At 38.2% G+C, this 19,756-nt stretch overlaps 1 protein-coding gene across 6 annotated transcripts; it reads left to right on the forward strand.

The window, feature by feature from the left end:
* The first annotated feature begins 3,206 nt into the window (after positions 1 to 3,206).
* WASHC3 (WASH complex subunit 3) lies at positions 3,207 to 19,438 on the forward strand. 6 transcript variants are annotated; one of them, XM_056341731.1, is made up of 8 exons: positions 3,215 to 3,393; positions 5,017 to 5,115; positions 7,409 to 7,474; positions 8,864 to 8,992; positions 10,495 to 10,602; positions 13,023 to 13,115; positions 14,324 to 14,388; positions 17,658 to 19,438. In XM_056341731.1, exons 1-8 carry the CDS (start codon positions 3,343 to 3,345, stop codon positions 17,740 to 17,742), a joined length of 696 nt encoding a protein of 231 aa, XP_056197706.1. In that variant the 5' UTR covers positions 3,215 to 3,342; the 3' UTR covers positions 17,743 to 19,438. The 6 variants fall into 6 exon arrangements, with proteins under 6 accessions (XP_056197709.1, XP_056197706.1, XP_056197705.1 ...); XM_056341730.1 differs by having other exon boundaries at positions 3,216 to 3,393; positions 10,492 to 10,602; XM_056341734.1 differs by lacking the exon at positions 8,864 to 8,992 and having other exon boundaries at positions 3,207 to 3,393.
* Positions 19,439 to 19,756: the final 318 nt, after the last annotated feature.

The raw sequence follows: 19,756 nt of genomic DNA on the forward strand, positions 1-19,756 counted from the left end.
TTTTAAAAAGTAAGACCATATGTTATTTCTCGTTATTTCTCATCGTTTCTTACCCTTGAGAAATTTTGCTTCCAACTGCCACCAAAATTTACTTAAAAGATGAATATAAAGTTCCTCATATGTTCCAGTCTTGACTGGTGTTGGCTTAAACTGTAAAAAAAAGCAGACTGGAGGATGTTTCAAGATACACAGCACTTCGTGTGTCTTGTATCCATAGTCTGACCGGAGAGCACTGGCTGAATGGGAGATTTAATTGGCTCATAGACGTAGCTAAAATTCTCTGTGGGTCTGAAAGGAAGGATTGGACTAGGATGCTGCTGTAGTTCTGGGTGTATAGTGAAACTGAAACAGATTGTTGTTTGGTTGTTTTCCTGTGCATTCAGAGCAAAGCTTTACATAGCACCTAGTTATGCAGAATATCATACTCGGTACCCATATTGACAAAGGCAGCGTGTGTTAGGTATGTGCAGGTGCATCTGACTAAGACATTTTTTATTTAGAATTGCTTAAAACCCAAGGGGGCAGAGGGCAGAAATTCTTTTGTTCTGTAGTTAATTCAGAAGCCAGGATGCTTCTTTTTTTATGCTTCTTCTTTTATGCTTTTAATAAGTTTTAAGTAGTCCTTAAAAACAATTTACATAGGATTGGAATGATCATGTTAAGTTCAAGGCTCTTCGTATTACTTATTTCTGGTATAAAATGGGTATGTAGAAAAAAAAATAAAAAGCAGCTAATGTTTTTAGTATGTTCCCTATGTTCTTCTGTACAGAACAAAATAATGAGTTAAGGCTTTGATGCTGTCTTAGCAGTGCTTGGAAAACTGAAACTTGAAGAGCCATTTTCAGAGAACTGCAAAGCATTTATCATTTCATTTATTTTTTCAAATGAACCTACATAACACCTGACATTTGTATTTCTTAGTCTATTTAACTGTCAAAGGTTTATGATAATTCTCTGAACCTTCTGTTTGCTAAATTTGTACATTCTGACACACCTAGATTTATAGACTTTTTTAAAAAAACTCAGTTGGGATTAATTCAGAGGGGAAAATCATCAAGGCAATATCAGTTTCATATACAAAACTTTACCAAAATACCCTTTGCAAGCATGGATTTAGAAGACTTTATGGGAAAACAAAAAAATGTTAATCCACACTCTGGCTGTTTCAGCTGTTCATTGGACCACCTTAATAAAAACAACTGTTGCCCCTGTGGAGGATCAGGTGACACCATGTCTGGAAATTTTTTTGGATCAGCTTTTTGTTTCTGTTTAACTTGCTTCTCAGTTGTATAGCTACTTGAGTTCTGTGCTGATTCTAACAGAATATGATGTCTTGGGACCTGTAAGACAGTATATTAAGCATACAAAGTGCATATGAACATGGTAAGTTGCAGTAGCGCTTGCCAGTTTTTTTCACCCTGTGTAATTTTGTTTTGCAATTGACTAGAGGTTCTGATTTTGTGCAATATAAAAATCTATGTAGCAGATCAGTTTCAGTACTTTAAAACCCATGCTAAACTTTTTAGTGTGTGCTAATCACAAGACAAAATATTTACTAATGATGAAGACAAAGCTTTGATCAGTGTTCTGTACACACAGCTTTGGCACTCCAAGTTAGCCTCAGCATCTCTAAGGTGAACGTCTTCAAAATACTATGTTCAGCTGAACTGCGTTTCAGTAACTCTTAAACGGTCTTTAATCTTTCCTTCACTAAAAGGTGGAGCTATATGACTGTGTCTTTAAATGCCTGTGTATATATGTGTACACATACATAGTATATAAATTGCCAGCAGTTTATGTACTGTACCATTTTTATTCCTTAATTTGACATTTATCATCCAGTGCGGATGCTGGTACAAAATACATTTTCAAATCACACACTGTAAATCTGCATATTACCACTCAATTATTTTTTTATAAATCCTCCCATGGGGGGGGTTCAGTCATTAATAGTTCCAGTGTAACAAACCAGTTTAATTGAAACATTTTTTTAAGAGGTTTTGGAAAAAATTGGATCATTTTCCTCTACTCTCTGTTTCTCACTTTTCATACCTTGCATTTCCTAATTCCAGCTGGGAGAAGAAGTGCTGTGTTGCACTTTTCTATGCAATGTTTTTGGCCAAATTAAAAGCAGGAAGTACCAGAAAGCTCACCAAAGAGCATATTCTGAGATTTCTTTCCCAGCTTTACAGACCAAGAGATTCAGATAAAACTTGACTAAGCATTTACATACACAGAAACAAAAGTTTCTGTGGCATTGCCTAGAAAACTTGTATTATGGAAATGTTACGGTAAATGGGATTAATTTTTCTTGAATAGAACTTGGGAGTTTTTTGAAGGTTTGGTGGGTTTTTTTGAGGTAATAAAGATGGGAAGATGACTCACTTAGATAATTTAAACAGAGAGCTCCTCTGCCCAACAAAAATTTGCCCAATTCCTATAAACTAGATTAAACCTACTGAACTCTGTAGGTGAACCCCCTGTCCTTCCTTTGGAGGTGTGAGAAATGCCCCCGTCGCTCTGGAGCATGGTACATCGGAGGTTCCTTGGCTGAAACGGAATAGTCCTACTTACGCCCTATGCTTGAGAATCAAGTGAAAGCAGTGATAGGTACTGCTGAACAAAACAAAACCGTTACAGGTAGCCCACAGCTAAGTTTACCATACCCCCTTTTTTCCTGTTGTGTAAGCATTAAGGTACAGGAATGTTTTGTAACGTGATTTCAATGACGCTTTTGTATTTTTCAGAAGATCCAGGGTCATTCAGTGCTTGTTATTTTTACATATATTCCAAGTGTGGCCCTTCACCACTCCAAGCATGCATGTGGGCACAGAAACCGTGTCTTCACTGTCATTTCTCACTATTTCTTGGATGCTTGACTGTGGGGGAAGACTCTTTATCTTCACAACCTGCACGACCAAGGCCTTGTCCTGAAGCCGTGCTGGTGCCCATACCGGCGCGAGTCAATGCGGGCCCCCTCAGCGGCACGGACGCTTTGCAGAACAAACCACGCAATCCCTGGCAAAGCCCGTGCGTTTCTCCTCCGGGATCACCCGGCCCGCACGCTGCCCGGCCGCAGGCAGGGGTGGCGGCGGCGAGGGGGCGAACGCCCGCCCTCCCCCGGATTGCGCCTCCCATGCTGCACCGCGCGGGAGAGGCGGCTGCGCGCGCGCAAGCCCCGGGCACGGCCCCGCTGCCGCTCGCGGCGGGGTTTTGCTTCCGGGCCGAGGCGGAGAGGCCGCGAGCGGCGCGGCGGCGCTTCCGGAGTGCGGCGGGAGGCGCCGCGGCCCGGCTGCGTGCTGCCGGGCGCGGGGCTGCGCTGCGGCCGGCGGCGCCGCGGGGATGGACGAGGACGGGCTGCCCATTGTGGGCTCCGGCATTGACCTCACCAAGGTACGGGCGGCGCTCGCCTGCGGGCCCGGAGCTGTCCCGTTGCCTGGCCCGGCCGCGGCTGCGCTGGCCCTGGTGCTGGGCGAGCCCAGGCCGCCCCCGCCGCGCTCCGCTGCCCAGCGGGGCCACCCCTGAGCACGGCCGGGCGCCCGGGGCCGGCCGGGGCGCGCCGCTGCGGGCGGGAGGGCGGCAGGGCGAGCTGCGGGTGTCGCGCCGGGGCTGCCGAGGCGGTGCCGCCAGCACCCGCTGCCTCCGCAGCAGCCGCGCAGGTCCCGCCGCGGGGCCTCGCCGCCAGCCGTGCCCCAGGGCGCCGCGGGCTGCTCCAAGGGCGCTTCGCTGCGCCTCTTCCGCTGGCCTTACAGGTAACGGCTAAGCCGTTTCACTCTTAAAACTGTGAGGCAAATGCCGTGCGAAGCTGCTTGTTCATGGCTTTCAGTGATGCAGAAACACTTTTTTAGCTTTGTTTCTCGACTATAGAGCATAAAGACGGTTTGCTTCCAGCTGCCACGGTGGCCGTTCCATCTTTTGTGCTACCCCATAAATTTCTGAGGTCTTAAGCACCGTTTGACAGGTTCAGAACTACGGTATTGAGCTTCAGCAAACCTTGCCATACAGGGGCACAGGCTGAAAACTTGAGATAGTAGCAACAAAGTCACACAAAGAATAAGGACATCTTAAGACTGGTGAAGTGTAGCAAATGACTGCGCTGACAGATGAAAGACCAAAGAGGTGAAGACCAGAGGCTCACCGTAATCACACACTGTTGTTCAGGGCAGCTGAAGCTTGGCTGCAAGTGGTTTTGCTTGTAAATCCTTCACTGTAACCAACTGCAATTCAATACAGTGATTTCCTATGTGAAGTTTAAGACAAACAATTGTCCAAGGTGATTAACCCTGAGGTGCTGTAATTTTATACGTAAACATTTGTGTGAATGTTCCTGATTCCAGTCTTGTGTAATGGTGTAAATAAAAATGCCAACTGACTGTTACATTATGAGCACCAGCCTTTTTTTTTTGACAAATGTATCATTCTACCTTTTAGTCTGAGAAGTTTGTGTGCATCAGATCTCACTTGGCGGAGTGACACTAAAGTGTAATTTTAGGGTAGTCTGGACTTGCAAATAAGTAGTATAGGTGGCCACTAAAAATTGAGACAGCAATTTCACTACTCTCCGTTTTTTTTTATTTTAATGTTGGTTGTAACTATTTGTCTGGATAAGTCTGCTTTTCCTTCTTAAGCTTCAGAAGGAAAAATTCTGATTTCCTCTGTTTTTTAAAAATGTTAGCACTTAATTTCAGGAATGTTGTTAATTTCATCTGAAAATGTTTTCTTAAATAAGATAACAGACCTTAATATATGGGGATCTTGTCTTTTCTGTGTATCCTGCAACTTTTCAACAGTCATGTTAGTAGACTTTTAGTGAAAAAGGATTTGTATACTGTATAGGTATATATATCAAAAAATGGTTTGTATATATATATATATGCATTTGTAGCGAGTGCACTTAAGGCAGATTTCTAAAATAATTTCTTCTAAAACTTTTACATTTTTTTAACAGGTCTTTGAATCCAAATGTGGCAATTGACATCTATGTATAATCTAATTTTCTTATATTATTTAATGCAGGTTCCTGCTATTCAGCAGAAAAGAACTGTAGCATTTCTAAACCAGTTTGTGGTTCACACAGTGCAGTTTCTCAACCGCTTTTCTACTGTTTGTGAAGAGGTATGTTTATTATTTTCCCAGATGTCAATTTATACAATGGAAAAAAAATTCTAGAAATAAGAGCCATTCACTTAAATATTTTTGATGCAGTAATAGTGGTAGCTTAAACTGGAAAATTTAATCTGCTTTCTGTTCAGGTTTCTCTTGAGAAAGTGCTTAAGACAGTTGGGTTTTTTTCCCCAAGATGCCCAAGTGAACTGCTGATTATACCACACCTAATCCTGTTTCCTCAAACTTTTGCATTTGGCACTGCCTTTGAACTTTTTGATACATGGAATTTGTTCTGAGCAGCTCTGTCTGTGGAGATCATCTTGTTTTGGAAGAAGGATGCCATATTCCTATGGTGCTGCATCCATTTTGACAGTCAGTATCCCCCTCATCTGTGTCTTTGGATATAGCATCAGAACTTGCTTTCAGATTTTACCCCCTGTAATTTAAAAGGGTGTTACACTAAGCTCTGAATGTAAATAATTTTGATGTGGAAGAAAAGACATTTTTGGCAAGTGATTAGTATGGAACATGAAGCAGTTAATTTTAGTGTCTTGTAAACAAAAGAAAAATAAAAATATTTAGTGTTAATAAGTTTTTTGTGGTGTCTTCAGCATCAATGGAAACATACCAGACCGACAGGACTAGATTTGCCTACTGAACAGGACAAGAGTGCTTCCTCGTAGGAAGAGTGTTTTCTAATGCGGCTTTGAGCTTAACCTTTTTGTCATTAGTGGTTTCTTTGTAACTGTTCACTAGTTTATTCAACAAAGACTACTATACAGCCCTAGCCAGCAGGGCTGGGGCAGCAGTCAAATACAATTAGACTAAGCCGTGTAATCTGAGAAATTTCTGTTGTTAGTGAAGTTTAGAGCCAGACCCGTGACAAGTATAAAATTTGACTACCACATCAACGTATAGAGCTTCAGAGGAAAAAAATAATTACCTTTTTTTCCTAGATTTTTAAACTTACTGTAATTTGATATGTGGGATGGTGTAACTGCCTGGTGATGCTGTTGTCAGTTGTCCAAAACGTGGTTGTCACATGATCGCAATATTACCTATTATATAGGCACTGTGGAAGTCAGAACACATATATTTAAAACCATCTTGAGCATGCAGCAACTCTGTGAAGTCTACTTAATAAAACATTACTGGTTAACCTAAATGTGTTGTTACCCCAGAAACTAAATGGTTGCTTTCTAAATTCCTTGAAAATTTTTTTTGTATTTAGAAAGTGCAGAATCGTTTTTAATGTGAAAGGTCCCAGTGTAAATCAACAGAAGCCAAGAAATTCAAAATTAGGGCTGACACTGTCCTTAACTCTAGATTTCTTTCTCTAGTCAAACTCACCCATAAAGTTATGTAACTGTCTTGTACATCTTTCCTCCCCTTTCCCCAGCAACATGTAGGGCACATAGTTCTTTTCAATAGGAACAAACTCCTCATGAACAAAAAGCCATCTGTAAATAAGTTGGTGCACTATCCAAAAAGACTAATTCCTGTCAGTCTCTTTTTACTTTTTCTAGCATATTGGCAGAACTGCCATTTTCTTGGGGTGTTAAAGTTCTGCTTCAGAGCCAGGCAGAATCTTGCCAGTGTGCCAGAAAGCTGTCAGAGTGGTACATATCTGCCAGCCAGCATGCTAGCCAACTTCACTTGGACAGGTCTGGTGGAGTATGGTAGTGATTAGTTAAAAGAGTGACAGTTCTTATAGAGTAATGTAGAAAAAGTTAAGTTGTCTTTTTTTAAAAAAAAAAAAGTGTTAAAATTTGATCGAGGTACACCTGGAGCATGTAAAGTTGGTGAGTTCTGGTTCACTATGCATTTTGACTTTCAGTCACCTGCTGTATTCTTTATCAGATTTTTTTACTTTGTATTTGCTCAGTTACATACATACACTTCATATCTTTTCACCTTCCACATTTGGAAAAAGCTTTGGAGAAAGTTGGTTTGTAAACTGTGAGAGTACAGTATGTCTACCATTATTCTCCAGTTGCCCAAAGTAATACCCTATTTACTTTGGCTTTCCTTTGTGCATAGTCTGTCTTCATTTCTGTTATTCATTATTTGGGAAAACTAACTGCCTAGTAAGATTACTTAAAATTTGAACCATTGTAGCTACTGTACTAAAAAGGGATGTCGTTGCTTCATTTATTTTGAAATGTTATCATTTCACTTATACTCTATTCTGCCTTCACCAGGTAGAAGACAAAAGTGATTTTTTTTAGCTAGATGTGAACCATTTTATATGTACAAGTGCCTAGGGGAGTGTTTATGTGTTCAATTTTTTTTTCTATTCTAGAAATTATCAGCACTCTCTCTCCGTATCCAACAAATTGAAACAACACTCAATATTTTGGATGCAAAGGTTTGTATGTGTACAGACTTTGTCTTCTAACAGTGACAGCCTCCTGAGTTACATGAACTAGCTTCCTGATCATAGTCTAAATTGATCAAATAAGTTTTCATAATGATTTGAAGGAGCTAATATAAAATGCTTACATGGCAATTTCTCTCTTTGCATGTCTTGCCACTTATATTGTGTAACATTTAAACATGTAGTTGATATGGAAAAAAGGAACCAACAGCACATAGTGGAAATGTTGGTTCGGTCTCTGTTAAACATACTGAACAGGAAAGGAGCACTTGGATCTTGAGAGGGCAGCTGAACTGTATGGCAATTTTATGGTTGATTTTATGTTTGGTTTTAAGAAAATGGAGAGAAGTTTTCCAATATTAAAGTATGTTGCAGGGCTGTGGTATGAAATTGCATTTGCCATGCAAACTCTAGTAAGAAATGCTACTCTCTTTGTACAAGCGAAATATCTTTGTGTTACCAGACTATAAGGTTCTCAACTGGTATAAGTAGCTAGACAGAGCCTTTGTAAATCTTCTGGTATTGAAATGTGACCTGAATTGGATCTAAGGTAATACAATGTGTCTGATGTATCTTTAGCTAAAATGACAAAAGGATATAATCTATACTCAGATATTATCATTTAAGTTGCTAGAAGAAAACAAACAAACAAACTGGAAACAAATACCAAAGCCCAAACACCCACTGTAAAGGTTTAACCAGTCCTTCTTTAAATGATGGAAGCAGTTTTGGTTGTCTTTTCTGGGAGCAGGGATAGGACATTTTGAAACCATTCATTAAGATCTTTGTGAAGAAAATACTGTAGTAGTACAAACAGTGCTTACTAACTCTTATTTATTTCAAAGTATTTAGGAATAATCAGTATTGATCATTTTTATAGAATTCTTCATAATCATGGTAAACAGAATTTCCTTCAAGTAGATATGTAACGTATTTAATATCCACTCTCAGCATTTCCTTAAAAATGTGTGAAAGATGTAGAAGATTGCAAAATCTGTAACCAGTCACCCATCTGTTAGATAACAGAGCTTTTCTTGTTAACGATTTCTTTCACTGTAGGGGAAGTAGCAGAGAAGATGGCCTGGCTCTTGTGGGGTTGATAAAGCGCAGCTGGAAAGGTGTTGAAGCCTTTCCTGCGCTGCAGTGCTGTTAACAGTGAAAGCTCCAATGCAGTGTTTTGGGGTTTTTGTTGTAGAAGCCACCTGAATAAAATTATTTTTTTCCCCTCCCAATCAAAATATGAAAACCAGTGATAAAAAGTTATGATTATACTAATGTGAAAACTACCTGGGGAATATGTGGTAAGCAGCATGCTGCAGATTTTATTGTACACATAGACTTAATGTTCATTGCTTATTTGATAATGTTTTGTACATTTAGTTATCCTCTATTCCTGGCCTAGAAGATGTCAGATTTGAAGTGTCCAGTGCAAATATGAATACCGTTACAAATGGTCCTATGGCACAGACTACTGTGGATCAACAGACAGCTGTATCACCTCAGTCTGGAGTGAGTAATGAAGCATAACTAACAGATTGAAGGAATATACCTCTCTGTGTCCAGTGTCTCTCTTTCTAGTCTTATTTGAAATAGTTAGAAGCAAGCCTATTGGAAGAGAGAAATCAACTGTAAAGATCTAAAACTGCGTTTTTCACTAATGAAACTGTTCTAACGAGTGATTTAAAACAAAAAAGTCACTTGTTAAAAAAGTATCTCCTTTCTTGAATTTGTGGCTTAAATAATTAGAACTAACTCAAATCTAGTGGTAAATGTCTACTTCCTCTTCTTCAATCACACTAAAATATGAACGTGAATTACATGAGGGGACTGGGAAGGTCATGAATGAAAGTAAGTTTGAATCACATGACTCCAGCTCTTCTCTGCCTTCTTTAGAATGTGAGCTTTCAGCTGAAATCGGAGTTTCTAGCATACTTTATTTTAAAGAGGTTGTTACATGAATATTTTCTGTATATTACCATCTATGTACAGAAAATGCCAGCTTATAATAAAGTGATCGATATTAAGATCCTATCCCTGCAATTAATTTTTTGTTGGGTTATTGGGGGTTTTTTTATGTATGTGTGTGTTTGGTTGTTTTTTTAACCCAGATTTAAATCCTGTGATCACCACTTCACTAGGGGAGACTTTCTGGCTCATTTGTACATGGGGTTCTTTCCCCAGTTTCCTACAATAGTTTCTTTTCTTGGAATCTCCAAGTCCAGTCTCTGCTTGTTCTCTTATTTGGTGGAAGTTGTCGTGGAGCAGCCTGTTAAAGGTTGTAACTCTTCAGCCAGCAGCGTGGGAGACAGAATAGACAGTTAGCATTCCATGTTTCAGCCATGTTAGAGAATGACTCCTGGTTATTTTGTTTTCTTTAAAATGTTCCTCCTCTTAGATACTGAAGTAGGAACAAATACTCCTGAAATGAGGTTTCCAGTGCTGCTTTCAGATGGTTAGTTTAATAGCAAACATTCTCTTGTCATTTTCTTCTTTTTTTTCTAATTCTTTACTCTCAAGGATTCTTTTGATTTCATTATGATATCCTTGAGATTAATGCTTTATACTGAAAACTATAGTTTAAAAATTATATGATCTGTACGAAACCTTTCTTATGGAATCAAATAAATATTTTGAGTAAAAAATGCATTAGACCACTAGAAGAGATATGTAGAAATAATCCTTAAAAATATATATATGTATAAAGTGAACATTTAGATTTAGTTCTGTTTTATTCATTAAATACAACAAACTTCAGAGTGCGATTATAGGTGGGTTTTTCTCATGTATTTTGCTTAAAATTGTGACTAAAAGTAGAAAGTCACACTTGTAACTGCAGATAGTAAAAGCTGAGTTTTGTGTATTCATTCATCTTGGAAATATTTAATACTACGAGTGAGAATAATCTAGATGAAGAAGAGTTGCACTTTACCCTTAAATTACAGATTTTATGGTTTGAAGTCTCCGTGCTTCTGCATACCTAACCATTAAAGTGTTCTCTTTGTACACAGAAGAACAATATACATGAAGAAGGGTTACAGAAAACAGAGGTAGTAACAGAAAATGTCAGAACTGTGGCCAAGGATCCTCGATATGCCAGATATCTCAAAATGGTACAAGTGGTAAGTCAGTTGTCTTATCATTCTTTATGTACTTAGTTATTTTTAGGTGGAATGTCACACACATCAAAGTGAATGTAAGTGAACATTAGATGTCTGAAGACATCTATTGCAACAATAATCTTTAAGCTAGGATAAGATCATAATATTTCTAGCACATCTCTAATAAATGAATTGATGTAATACATTCCCTCAGCCAGCTTCAGGCAAGGTCTTTCTACAAAATTTTGCCAATATACTTCTGAACTGAAGGTGTGAAGATGTGTAAATGCAGACAGAAGTTGCCACTGAAAGTGTAGTTATTCTGGTAGAATTGGTATCATTCCCTACACACAGACATGATTACAGTTTGATTTTGCTGTAGGGTACAAAATACAGCTTTGCCCATGTACTCAAGAGCATGAGTATTTGGTATTTCTGTAGGGTTCAAAATAGAGATACAAGAATTGCTTCACTACTTGGTTCCACATCAGTTTCCTGTTATTCATGATGCAGGTTTTGCTTACCTCTTTATATGTGGGCTGTTCTACAGATAAGTAGGAAATAAATGAATGTAATCTCAATATTTACATGTGTGAAAACTAATGAAGGAGTGAAAAGGTGAATGGGAGACTCGGTGACATTTTTTAAGAGCTCTTTTTTTCATGTCCACAAAATTAAAAATGAGATTGGAAACAGAAAAAACCTGGCTTTATTTTCAAGCTGTCAGTGGAAATTTTCCTCTAAAATAAATATTATAATTCTGGAAAATGTGACTATGTCATAGTATGAGTAAAATGTTGCCTATGTTAAAACTAACTTCATAGTTTTATTCCCTCTTCAAACAAATTATTACAATTGGTGTGCTTGGTACTTTGGATGACACTCCAGACCTTATTTTTCATTTGAATCACAAATTGTCACTTTATGGGTAGCTTATTACAAGCCATTTGGGAAACCTGGCAGTGGGGTAGTAGCAGAGAGTAGAACACTATGTTATTTTTTTATGCCAGACTTGAAAGTGGATGTGAAAGAGCTAGATGGTCTAATTGCTTTGACTTTTTTTGTGTGTGACTGCTAGAGGAGTGAGATCTCACCTTCTGCATTTGTACTTTGTACTGGCAGTTCCTGGTGGTTCCTCTGCCAGTTGTAAACAGTGTGGTAAAGTCAGACTAACATACTACACACTGATGCGTGGTTTTGTATTTGCCAAACTTGTCTTGTCATCCAGTCAGGTATTTTAGTTAGTGTCATTTATTTGCCCAAATTAAGCTTCTAGCTGAAGATTTGTTTGAGCTAAACATTTATTGTTTATTGTTTATTTATTGTTCACAATATTTTTATTTTTTAAGAACTAGCACTATGAAGACATATTTCTTTTACACTAAACATAGCTGTTCTGTGAGATAGTAACAAACTCATTTCAATGAAGTGCGGTTGACCGTACTAAATTCGTAATTTTTAAAATATACAATAATATTCAAGCAAACCTTACAAAGGCAATATTGTATTTGCTACAACAAATGTTCAGAACACTTCTGTTGACAGTTTGAGAGGAGCAGTCTATGACTTCAGATAAACAACATCTTTAAATAACAAATATGACTGCATAGATGCCAAGATACTGACTGGCCTGATACAGATGGGTCCTTGCTTTCAAGCACTGAAATAAAAACCAAACATGGAGAGTGCACTGATCTTCAGGAATTGCCAGCACTTAGAGTATTTGACCTCTTTCTGCACTATGAAGAACCAAAACCTATTTTGCAGCAAGATTGCTACTTGCACTCTGGCTTCTCCAGGACCTGCATGCTTCCCGGGCTGCGGGGCCAGGCTGGGAGTAGGGCTGGCTTACACTGTGTTGAATGTGTGGTGATTTGGATTATTTAAAATCTTAACTGAGCAGAGACAAATGCAATGGAAATTTAGTATTTTCTCCTCTGTTAGAAAAGTGCACTTTTGCCATTTCAGTGGACCTGTATGATCCGTGTAGTTACTGTTTATATTTAATATACTTCCTGTTTTATTTTAGTAAGATTTAGGGTCACAGCAGTGTTAAGCTCTGATTTGCCAGATTCTGCTTTGCCTGATCTGACTCAGTCTTGCTTTCACTTGGTTTGAATTGATGCATAAACACTTCATCAGTGATTTCTGAGCTGGGGAAAGAAACCCTAAGAGCAGTCAAGTGAGGGAAAAAGCATTAGATAGTTTGAGATGGTGTATAGGCACACAATTCCTGGTGTCCAAATCTGTTACTAGAATAAGTGAATATTTTAAACTGTCATGAAATGCTCAAATGCTTTCCCCTTTGTAGTGTACATTAGTTGTGAATTACTGAGAAATTCTTTATTACAAGCTAATACCTTACAACTATTTGAGTCACATTTTTCCTGATATGCCTGATAGGTTGTTAAAACTATGTACCTGTCTGTGTGCTATTCCAGAATCTTCATGCACAAGTCTTGATTGTGATTCTTGCTGTGAAACTGCACAAGGAAAACACAGTAAGACAGCTAGCTCAGCTCTCACTTTGCCAGGTTAGCAACTGTCACTAGTACCACATGCTTCTCTGGAACATTAGTCATGGCTGCCCTTTATTTTATCACTATTTTACTTACGTTGGACAAAAGATATTTGTCCTGTGCCAAAACAGTGCTACACTACTTTTTATTTAGGTTGTGAGGCCTCTGCTGACTTTCCTTGACCACCAGTAGCTGTGTCTCTTGGAAATCAGAAATTATAGCATCCTTCTTCCTTGTTTGTTTTCCTTGTTTCCTTTTTTTTTTTCCTTTCTTTTTCTTTGTTTTTTCTTTTTTTCTTTTTTTCTTTCTTTTTTTTCCTTTTTTTTTAATTTTTTTTTCTAACTATCTTGGCATGCAGTGATCCAGGTGGTATTTCTGATGGTTTGCAACAGGGGATGGCAAAGCAACAAGTTGTCTTTGAGCAACTCTAGTGGAAACATAGGAGCAGTTTGTTGGAATGTGTCTTTTAAGACGACGTGGGTCAAAGTGTTCTTGGATACGCAATCCATGATGAGGGGATGCTTAGGTGTTGCTGAGTAAAATAAAGTACAGAAGCTGTGGAAGAACTTGCAGTGAAAGGAAGGAATTTTTTTAACACATATAGTTGGCTAAAATCTGTCCACAAGTCATAGAAGATTCAAGCCTGACTGTACAGGCACTTTGTATTCAGTGGAATCACTTTTAAATTGCGCTCCTGTTCTCATGTCCTGTTTGCCTTTTTCTGCATGCTTTTTAAAGACTTTTCCAATTTTTAGCTCTGCGTTAAGGTATTCTTCTGGAGTGGTAGTAGATGCATCTTCTGTTTTGCTCCCTCTTTGGCTATACCTTTAGCATGTCCAAGTGTTCTTCATCTGTCTAGCACAACCATTCTCTTCTGTCTTTGTGCTACTCTGTTCTTTCTTCACGTTCTCATCCATACATATCACTTCAGCTTCCTGGTTTTGTCTGCATGAATTGCAGATCTATCTGCCCATTCCTGATTCTTTCCCTGCAACTTTCTGTAGAAGTTTTGCCATAAATATGAGAAGGATTAAAAGGGCTTTTGATCTCAGTCATTTCTCGCCTCTAGGTTCATACTGATGGCAACTGAGATTATCATTCCATGCTTTTGTTCAACAAATGACATGCATAAATTTGTATGAAAGTGTAACCTAAAAGAACCTGTGGAATTTAGTTCACCTGTTTGTGTTCAGTAGTTTCATATTCTTCCTCCTCCTACACAGGGTGTTCCTGTAATGGCAATACGAAACAAAATGATTTCTGAAGGGCTAAATCCAGATCTTCTCGAGTAAGTAATATGCAACTCTCAGTAGGGCTGGAAAGCAACTGTGTGTTTAAAAAACTTGGAAAAAAGTTTGCTTAGAAGAGCTTGTTTATGGTATTTTGAATCTAAATGATGAGCATTAAAATAGGTTTTGAAGTCTTCTGTGAGAGGTGGTTTAAGCATTTTGTATGTCTGAATAGGGCCATCAGGGCCAAAGGGGGAGCCATGCTGTCTCAAGTTCGGGTTTTTTCAGTATTGTCTAGCCCAAGGCAAAGCCCAGGAAATAGAGACTGGGTAAGTACTGCACTCTCCCAAACAGAAAGTTGTAGGACTTTACTATTAAGACTTGAGAGGAAATGGAAGGACTTCTTCCAAGCCAAGCAGAGGGGATACAGTTCAAGGAAAAAGATACTGCAATGACAAGGTAACATTTGACAACGTTCATTTAGTGATGAGAAATCAGGTAATACGTCAGTAGCCATTTTCACTGTACTGTTAAGAATATGAGGTTTTTCCCAGATATTTTCTTTCAACACTTCAATACCAAAATGCCATCATTGTAGAGTAGTAAGAACAAAATCTATTTTATTTTGCTGGATGCATGAGGGACAACGCAGCAGTTTCCCGATTCCCTCAGTAGATGGAATGTACAACTTGATTTCAACATCGACAGTGTAAATTGAAGTCAGCAGTTTGAAATTGTGACTGATTGAGCTAACCTGTTGTGAAAACTACTAAGAATAGATACTCATTTTCAAAGCTACGTGTCTGACTATAAGCATGAATTTTAGGCTTATTTTAGATTTGACATGTAATTTAGTTTTACTGTACTATTTCACAGAATTTGTTAAACTGATGAAAATACTTTCATTCTTACATTATAGCCACTAAAATGTTCAATACGGTTTTGCATCCTCTTCAGAAAATGTCAATGTATTAGAAAGTCTGCTTCTCCTTTCCAGTGAAGTCTTTTTACATTTTGGAAAGGCTTATTCTGAAACCAGCAACTTGTTTAACAAAATAAATAAAAATATAGGAAAACTGAAGTATCGTCGTAGGTTGAGTCACTTTATCTCCCAGCTACTTCCTGGTTTCTGAATGAGCCTAAAGTAGTTATTCCTCATTTAATATTTTTACCAATCGAATGAGAAATAAGTAAAAGAACGCAAGTAAGAACGTGTGCAAGTGTTACATGTGTTGTATTTTTTACTCTGCATTTCTGATCCACGCCTTTCTGTAAATGCTGCTATTCATGTTTGGGTGGATTATTGTAGTAGATAAAAATAAGGTAATAGGTTAAAATTTCAAAAACTTTAAAAAAGTACCTGCTTTTGAATTGTCTGTTTTGGGCTAAGACAGAAATGTTATTGCTGTGAATTGGGGCTCACAGAATATGTTTGGGGTCAAAGATTCTGTGCAACAGTAAGGCTTAGGCGGATTTTCTTTAAAATGTTAATGGTTTGAAAACTGTATACAAATCTACATGGTTAAAGAAAGCTAATTATTTGGCAAGGTGCACACCACACAATATTTTAAGGAGTCAGGGATGACGCTTCTTTTAATTTTCTTGCTTCCTTGTCTCAATATCATAGACTTTTTAAAAAATATGTATCTTGCCATTCACACCACATTTCTTGGGTCTTCAGGTTCCTTAGTCACTCCTTCCTGCTCACTCAGTCCCAGTGGAAATTAGGAAAACGTACATATCGCTATCGCTGTATGCTCAGTCAGTTCCTGCACACTCTCCCAGCTATTAACCAGTGACTGAGCGTGTGTTTTTGTGTGGCTGCAGAGATGCTAATTCTGATAATATGGATTTGTTTATACTGTCTTCCTTCAGCTGTTTTACTTCTGTTACTGCTCCTTTCTCAACTTTTTGCAGTTTAATAACTCCCTATTCTATCAAGCTCCCAATTTATCTATTTTTAACTTTTGTTTCTTATCCTTTCTCTCTTCTCCTTATAAAATGCTGAGAGGGTTTGTCCTGCTCTTACGAACTAAAGGAATTCATTGCCATCTTCCTTTCCTTACTAGAGGCGAGTTTTTGCACTGGTCTCTCCAGATCACATGTCTTTGCACAGTTCTTCTGTTTTGTCATTACCACGGCAACAAGGAATAATACCGTGAAGTGGTATTTACATAAGAAAGCAAACTCTTTGATTTATTTTAGAGGTGTGCAGGGGGGAGAGGGAAGGCTCTTTCGCATTTCTTTAATGCACTTCTCATTTTTTGTGCCCAAAATGTTTAGAAACACTTCAAAAGTACCTTAGGGATTTCCAACAGAAATTATAATAAACAGAACTAAAGTTGGAAAAGAAATTCTGTAGCATGACACACAGAGGTAGTCCCAAGATAAATATCAACAGGATGAATAATACAATTGTCAGCTTATTTTAATATTTTATCAAAGAGAGCAGTTAACTATCATACAGGAGCCTAGTTTCTGTGAAGATCATTCTTCCCCAAGTGTAATTGCCTGTTTATTTTCTACCTTGGTTTCAGAATTGACCAGGCTCAGTCCTGCTTGTATTGTCAAACTCACTGCATACTTAGGAGGGACACTCCAGGGAGAGACAGCATCTTCAGTCAGTAGTGTTAGTCTGTAGATGACTTGCTTCTGTCCCCTTCATTCCCAATAGATCCCCCTGTGCAAATGTTTTGATGTGATGTTTAGATCCATCTTAAATTCTCTTCAAAACTAAGCACAAGAGGTCGGATCATTTATAGTCAATAAAAATCCCATGGCTGCTCTTGCATGTCAAATTTAACCCAAAGTTCTAGCCAAATTCCACTCTGAGTAATTCTTTTTTGCTTCTCTAAATTATCCCTGCAGTTTTAGTTGGATACAATATTGTTCATTTCCTGTGTTATTTTTTTCATGTACTATTTACACTGCTTAATAGTGTACAGCGTGTTCCTTTCAGCCCTAGAAACTCTGAAGATTGAAAAATATTGAATTAATCAGTATTGCCTGCTTTCAACTTGTTCTACAAGTGTTTGCCACTTCTTGGTGATCTGTCAGTATTTCCGATAGCCTCAAAGATTTGCATTCAAATCGACGTCTACAGAGTTTTGATGTCCTGTGAGTTACAGTTTCTAGTGCTTTTCAGTTGTAAGTGAAGCAATACCAGTGAGATGAGAGTTTGTAAACTGTAAACAGTTAATGTGTTAAATGTTTTGGAAATAAAGTGCATGCAATTGTAGTGAAAGGACATTAACATGACATGCTAAGTTGCTTGTGTTCTCAGCCACCTTCTGGGAGTTACAACATAGAACATTTTTGTTGCCTGCAGGACCCCGGATGCCCCTGTGCCTGCCTGGGGAGATGATGGGAAAGCAGAAGACAGTTCCGATAGTGAATCTTCATTTAGTGATTAAAGAGACTGATTTCAGCCTTTGGAAACCTCTGTTAAGTGCTAATGTGTTTGGAGCTTTAGCAGACAGTGGTTTTCTGTGAGTCACATGAGTAACATGGTTTATCTGACAGCATTTTTAAGAGCTAAGATCCTCCATGTTCTCTCCCAGAAAGTCTGAACAGGCAGCGTGTTAGTGTGTTTCAACTAGAACCTTTCCACCATGAAAATGAATCGTGAGATCCTTGCAATGTTTGTGCTGCATCATTTCAGATTCCTTTCTGATTCTTCTGAAATTACTTTGTAAAACTCTAAAAATTCCACACCTCTAAACACTGCATTCTGGTCATTATTGGATTTTCTGTGCAACACATTTAACCTGGGTTGTCTTCTTCCTGTCCCATAACTTACAGATAAAGTAACTTTTCAAAATGAAATTGTTTCATTGATGAAAGGTATTATTTTTTTCTAATGTACTATATTCTGTAGTGACACAAGAATTACGTAGAAATCAGCTATCTTATGGTGATTGCAAATCGGTGATACTCTGTTTTGAGAGAAACTAAAATACAACTGAAAATACTAAAAACCAATCTGAATCTATTTTCGAACTATGTACTGCTATTTAGTGTCACGTTAGAGTCTAATACAAAGTTGTTAAAGCAGTTCTTGCTCTTTAGAAGAGTTGATTTATCAGATTCAGGTTACAGCGGTGTAGGCAAGTGCAAACGTTGCAAGACTGGTTTGAAAATGACACTGTGAAAGAAGCAAGTGACTGGGAGATTATTAATGGAATACCAGATTCTCACTGCTTGTTCATTGTCACGTGGGTCAGTAGAAACCACTTTCTGACGGCTGTTGGGCTTATTTGAAAGGAGCTGTGGCTGAGCAGTTTGCGTGGAATAAGAAACCACCTTCAAGCTGATGCCTGTGCTAATAACTCCAGCAAAGAAGCCATAATTCAGTTTGTATGATGATACAACTACCTTGCTACCTGTTGAGGTATGCATTAGGGAACAACATAAAGAAACCCACTTGGAGCCTGACTGGCCCTGAAGACTTCCCTGCAAGTTACTTAATCTACTCCATGAGTCAGAAATGACATTTTATTAAAGAATCTTCTCTAATATAATTTGTTCCACGTGACATTCTTCACAATCTATTTGAATTCCCCAGGTTATTGTGATTATACCAGAATGCTGTGGGCCAGGAATCATTCACTTTCTGGTCTTTCACATTCTTCCTGAGACCAAGAAAAGACTCAAACTGAAGCTCTGAGTATATAGATTTGTTAGCTTTTATGATCGAGTCGTTATCTTCTCTCTCAGTTATTTATGCCACTTCGGTAGGTTAGCTGCTTTTTTTTCCTGTAACTTAAGCATGGCTCCCATTTCAGTCTAGCTGACATATTTAAGTTCTTCATAACCTGCAAATCAGACTAATGCCTGAATCCCTATGAAAGCATATATGCAATGGAAAATGTCTAGAGATGGCATTTCAATAATGAGTTAATTATCATTCAACAGAAACAAAAATATTAAATAATTGAAACTTGGTAAAACTTGAAAAATATTAACATATCAGCAATAAGTATTTCAAAGGTAAATGTTACAGCGTTATTCCAGAAAGCATATATTAAAACACCGGTGACTTTTTAAAATCTGTCTTTGAAAACTCATTGAAGTAATCTGTTTAATTAAAGCTATGCTTTGTAAACCAAAGCTGTGGTTCTGTTTTATTTCCATATGTTGTTTTAAAGAAGTTAATGACAATTCTTCTGAAGTCTTTGCAAGTCATGTTTCTCCAAAGCTGGTTATGCTGAAGTTGCATCAATCTGCTGTCTGAAGGGGGGAGTTTTGGATATAGGGATTTGGAGTTTAACCTAAGCCATACTAGCACTCTGACTAGGGGGGAACTGAATACCCCATAGCCACTATTCTAACAAGAAAATTTAAGGAAGACTGAAATTAATGAGGACTTCAATGAAATTAATGAGGACAGTTCAGTACTCAAACTGATACGAACCTGTGTAAGAAAGT

Source organism: Falco biarmicus, chromosome 5 (assembly GCF_023638135.1).
Source record: "Falco biarmicus isolate bFalBia1 chromosome 5, bFalBia1.pri, whole genome shotgun sequence".
NCBI lineage: Eukaryota > Metazoa > Chordata > Aves > Falconiformes > Falconidae > Falco > Falco biarmicus.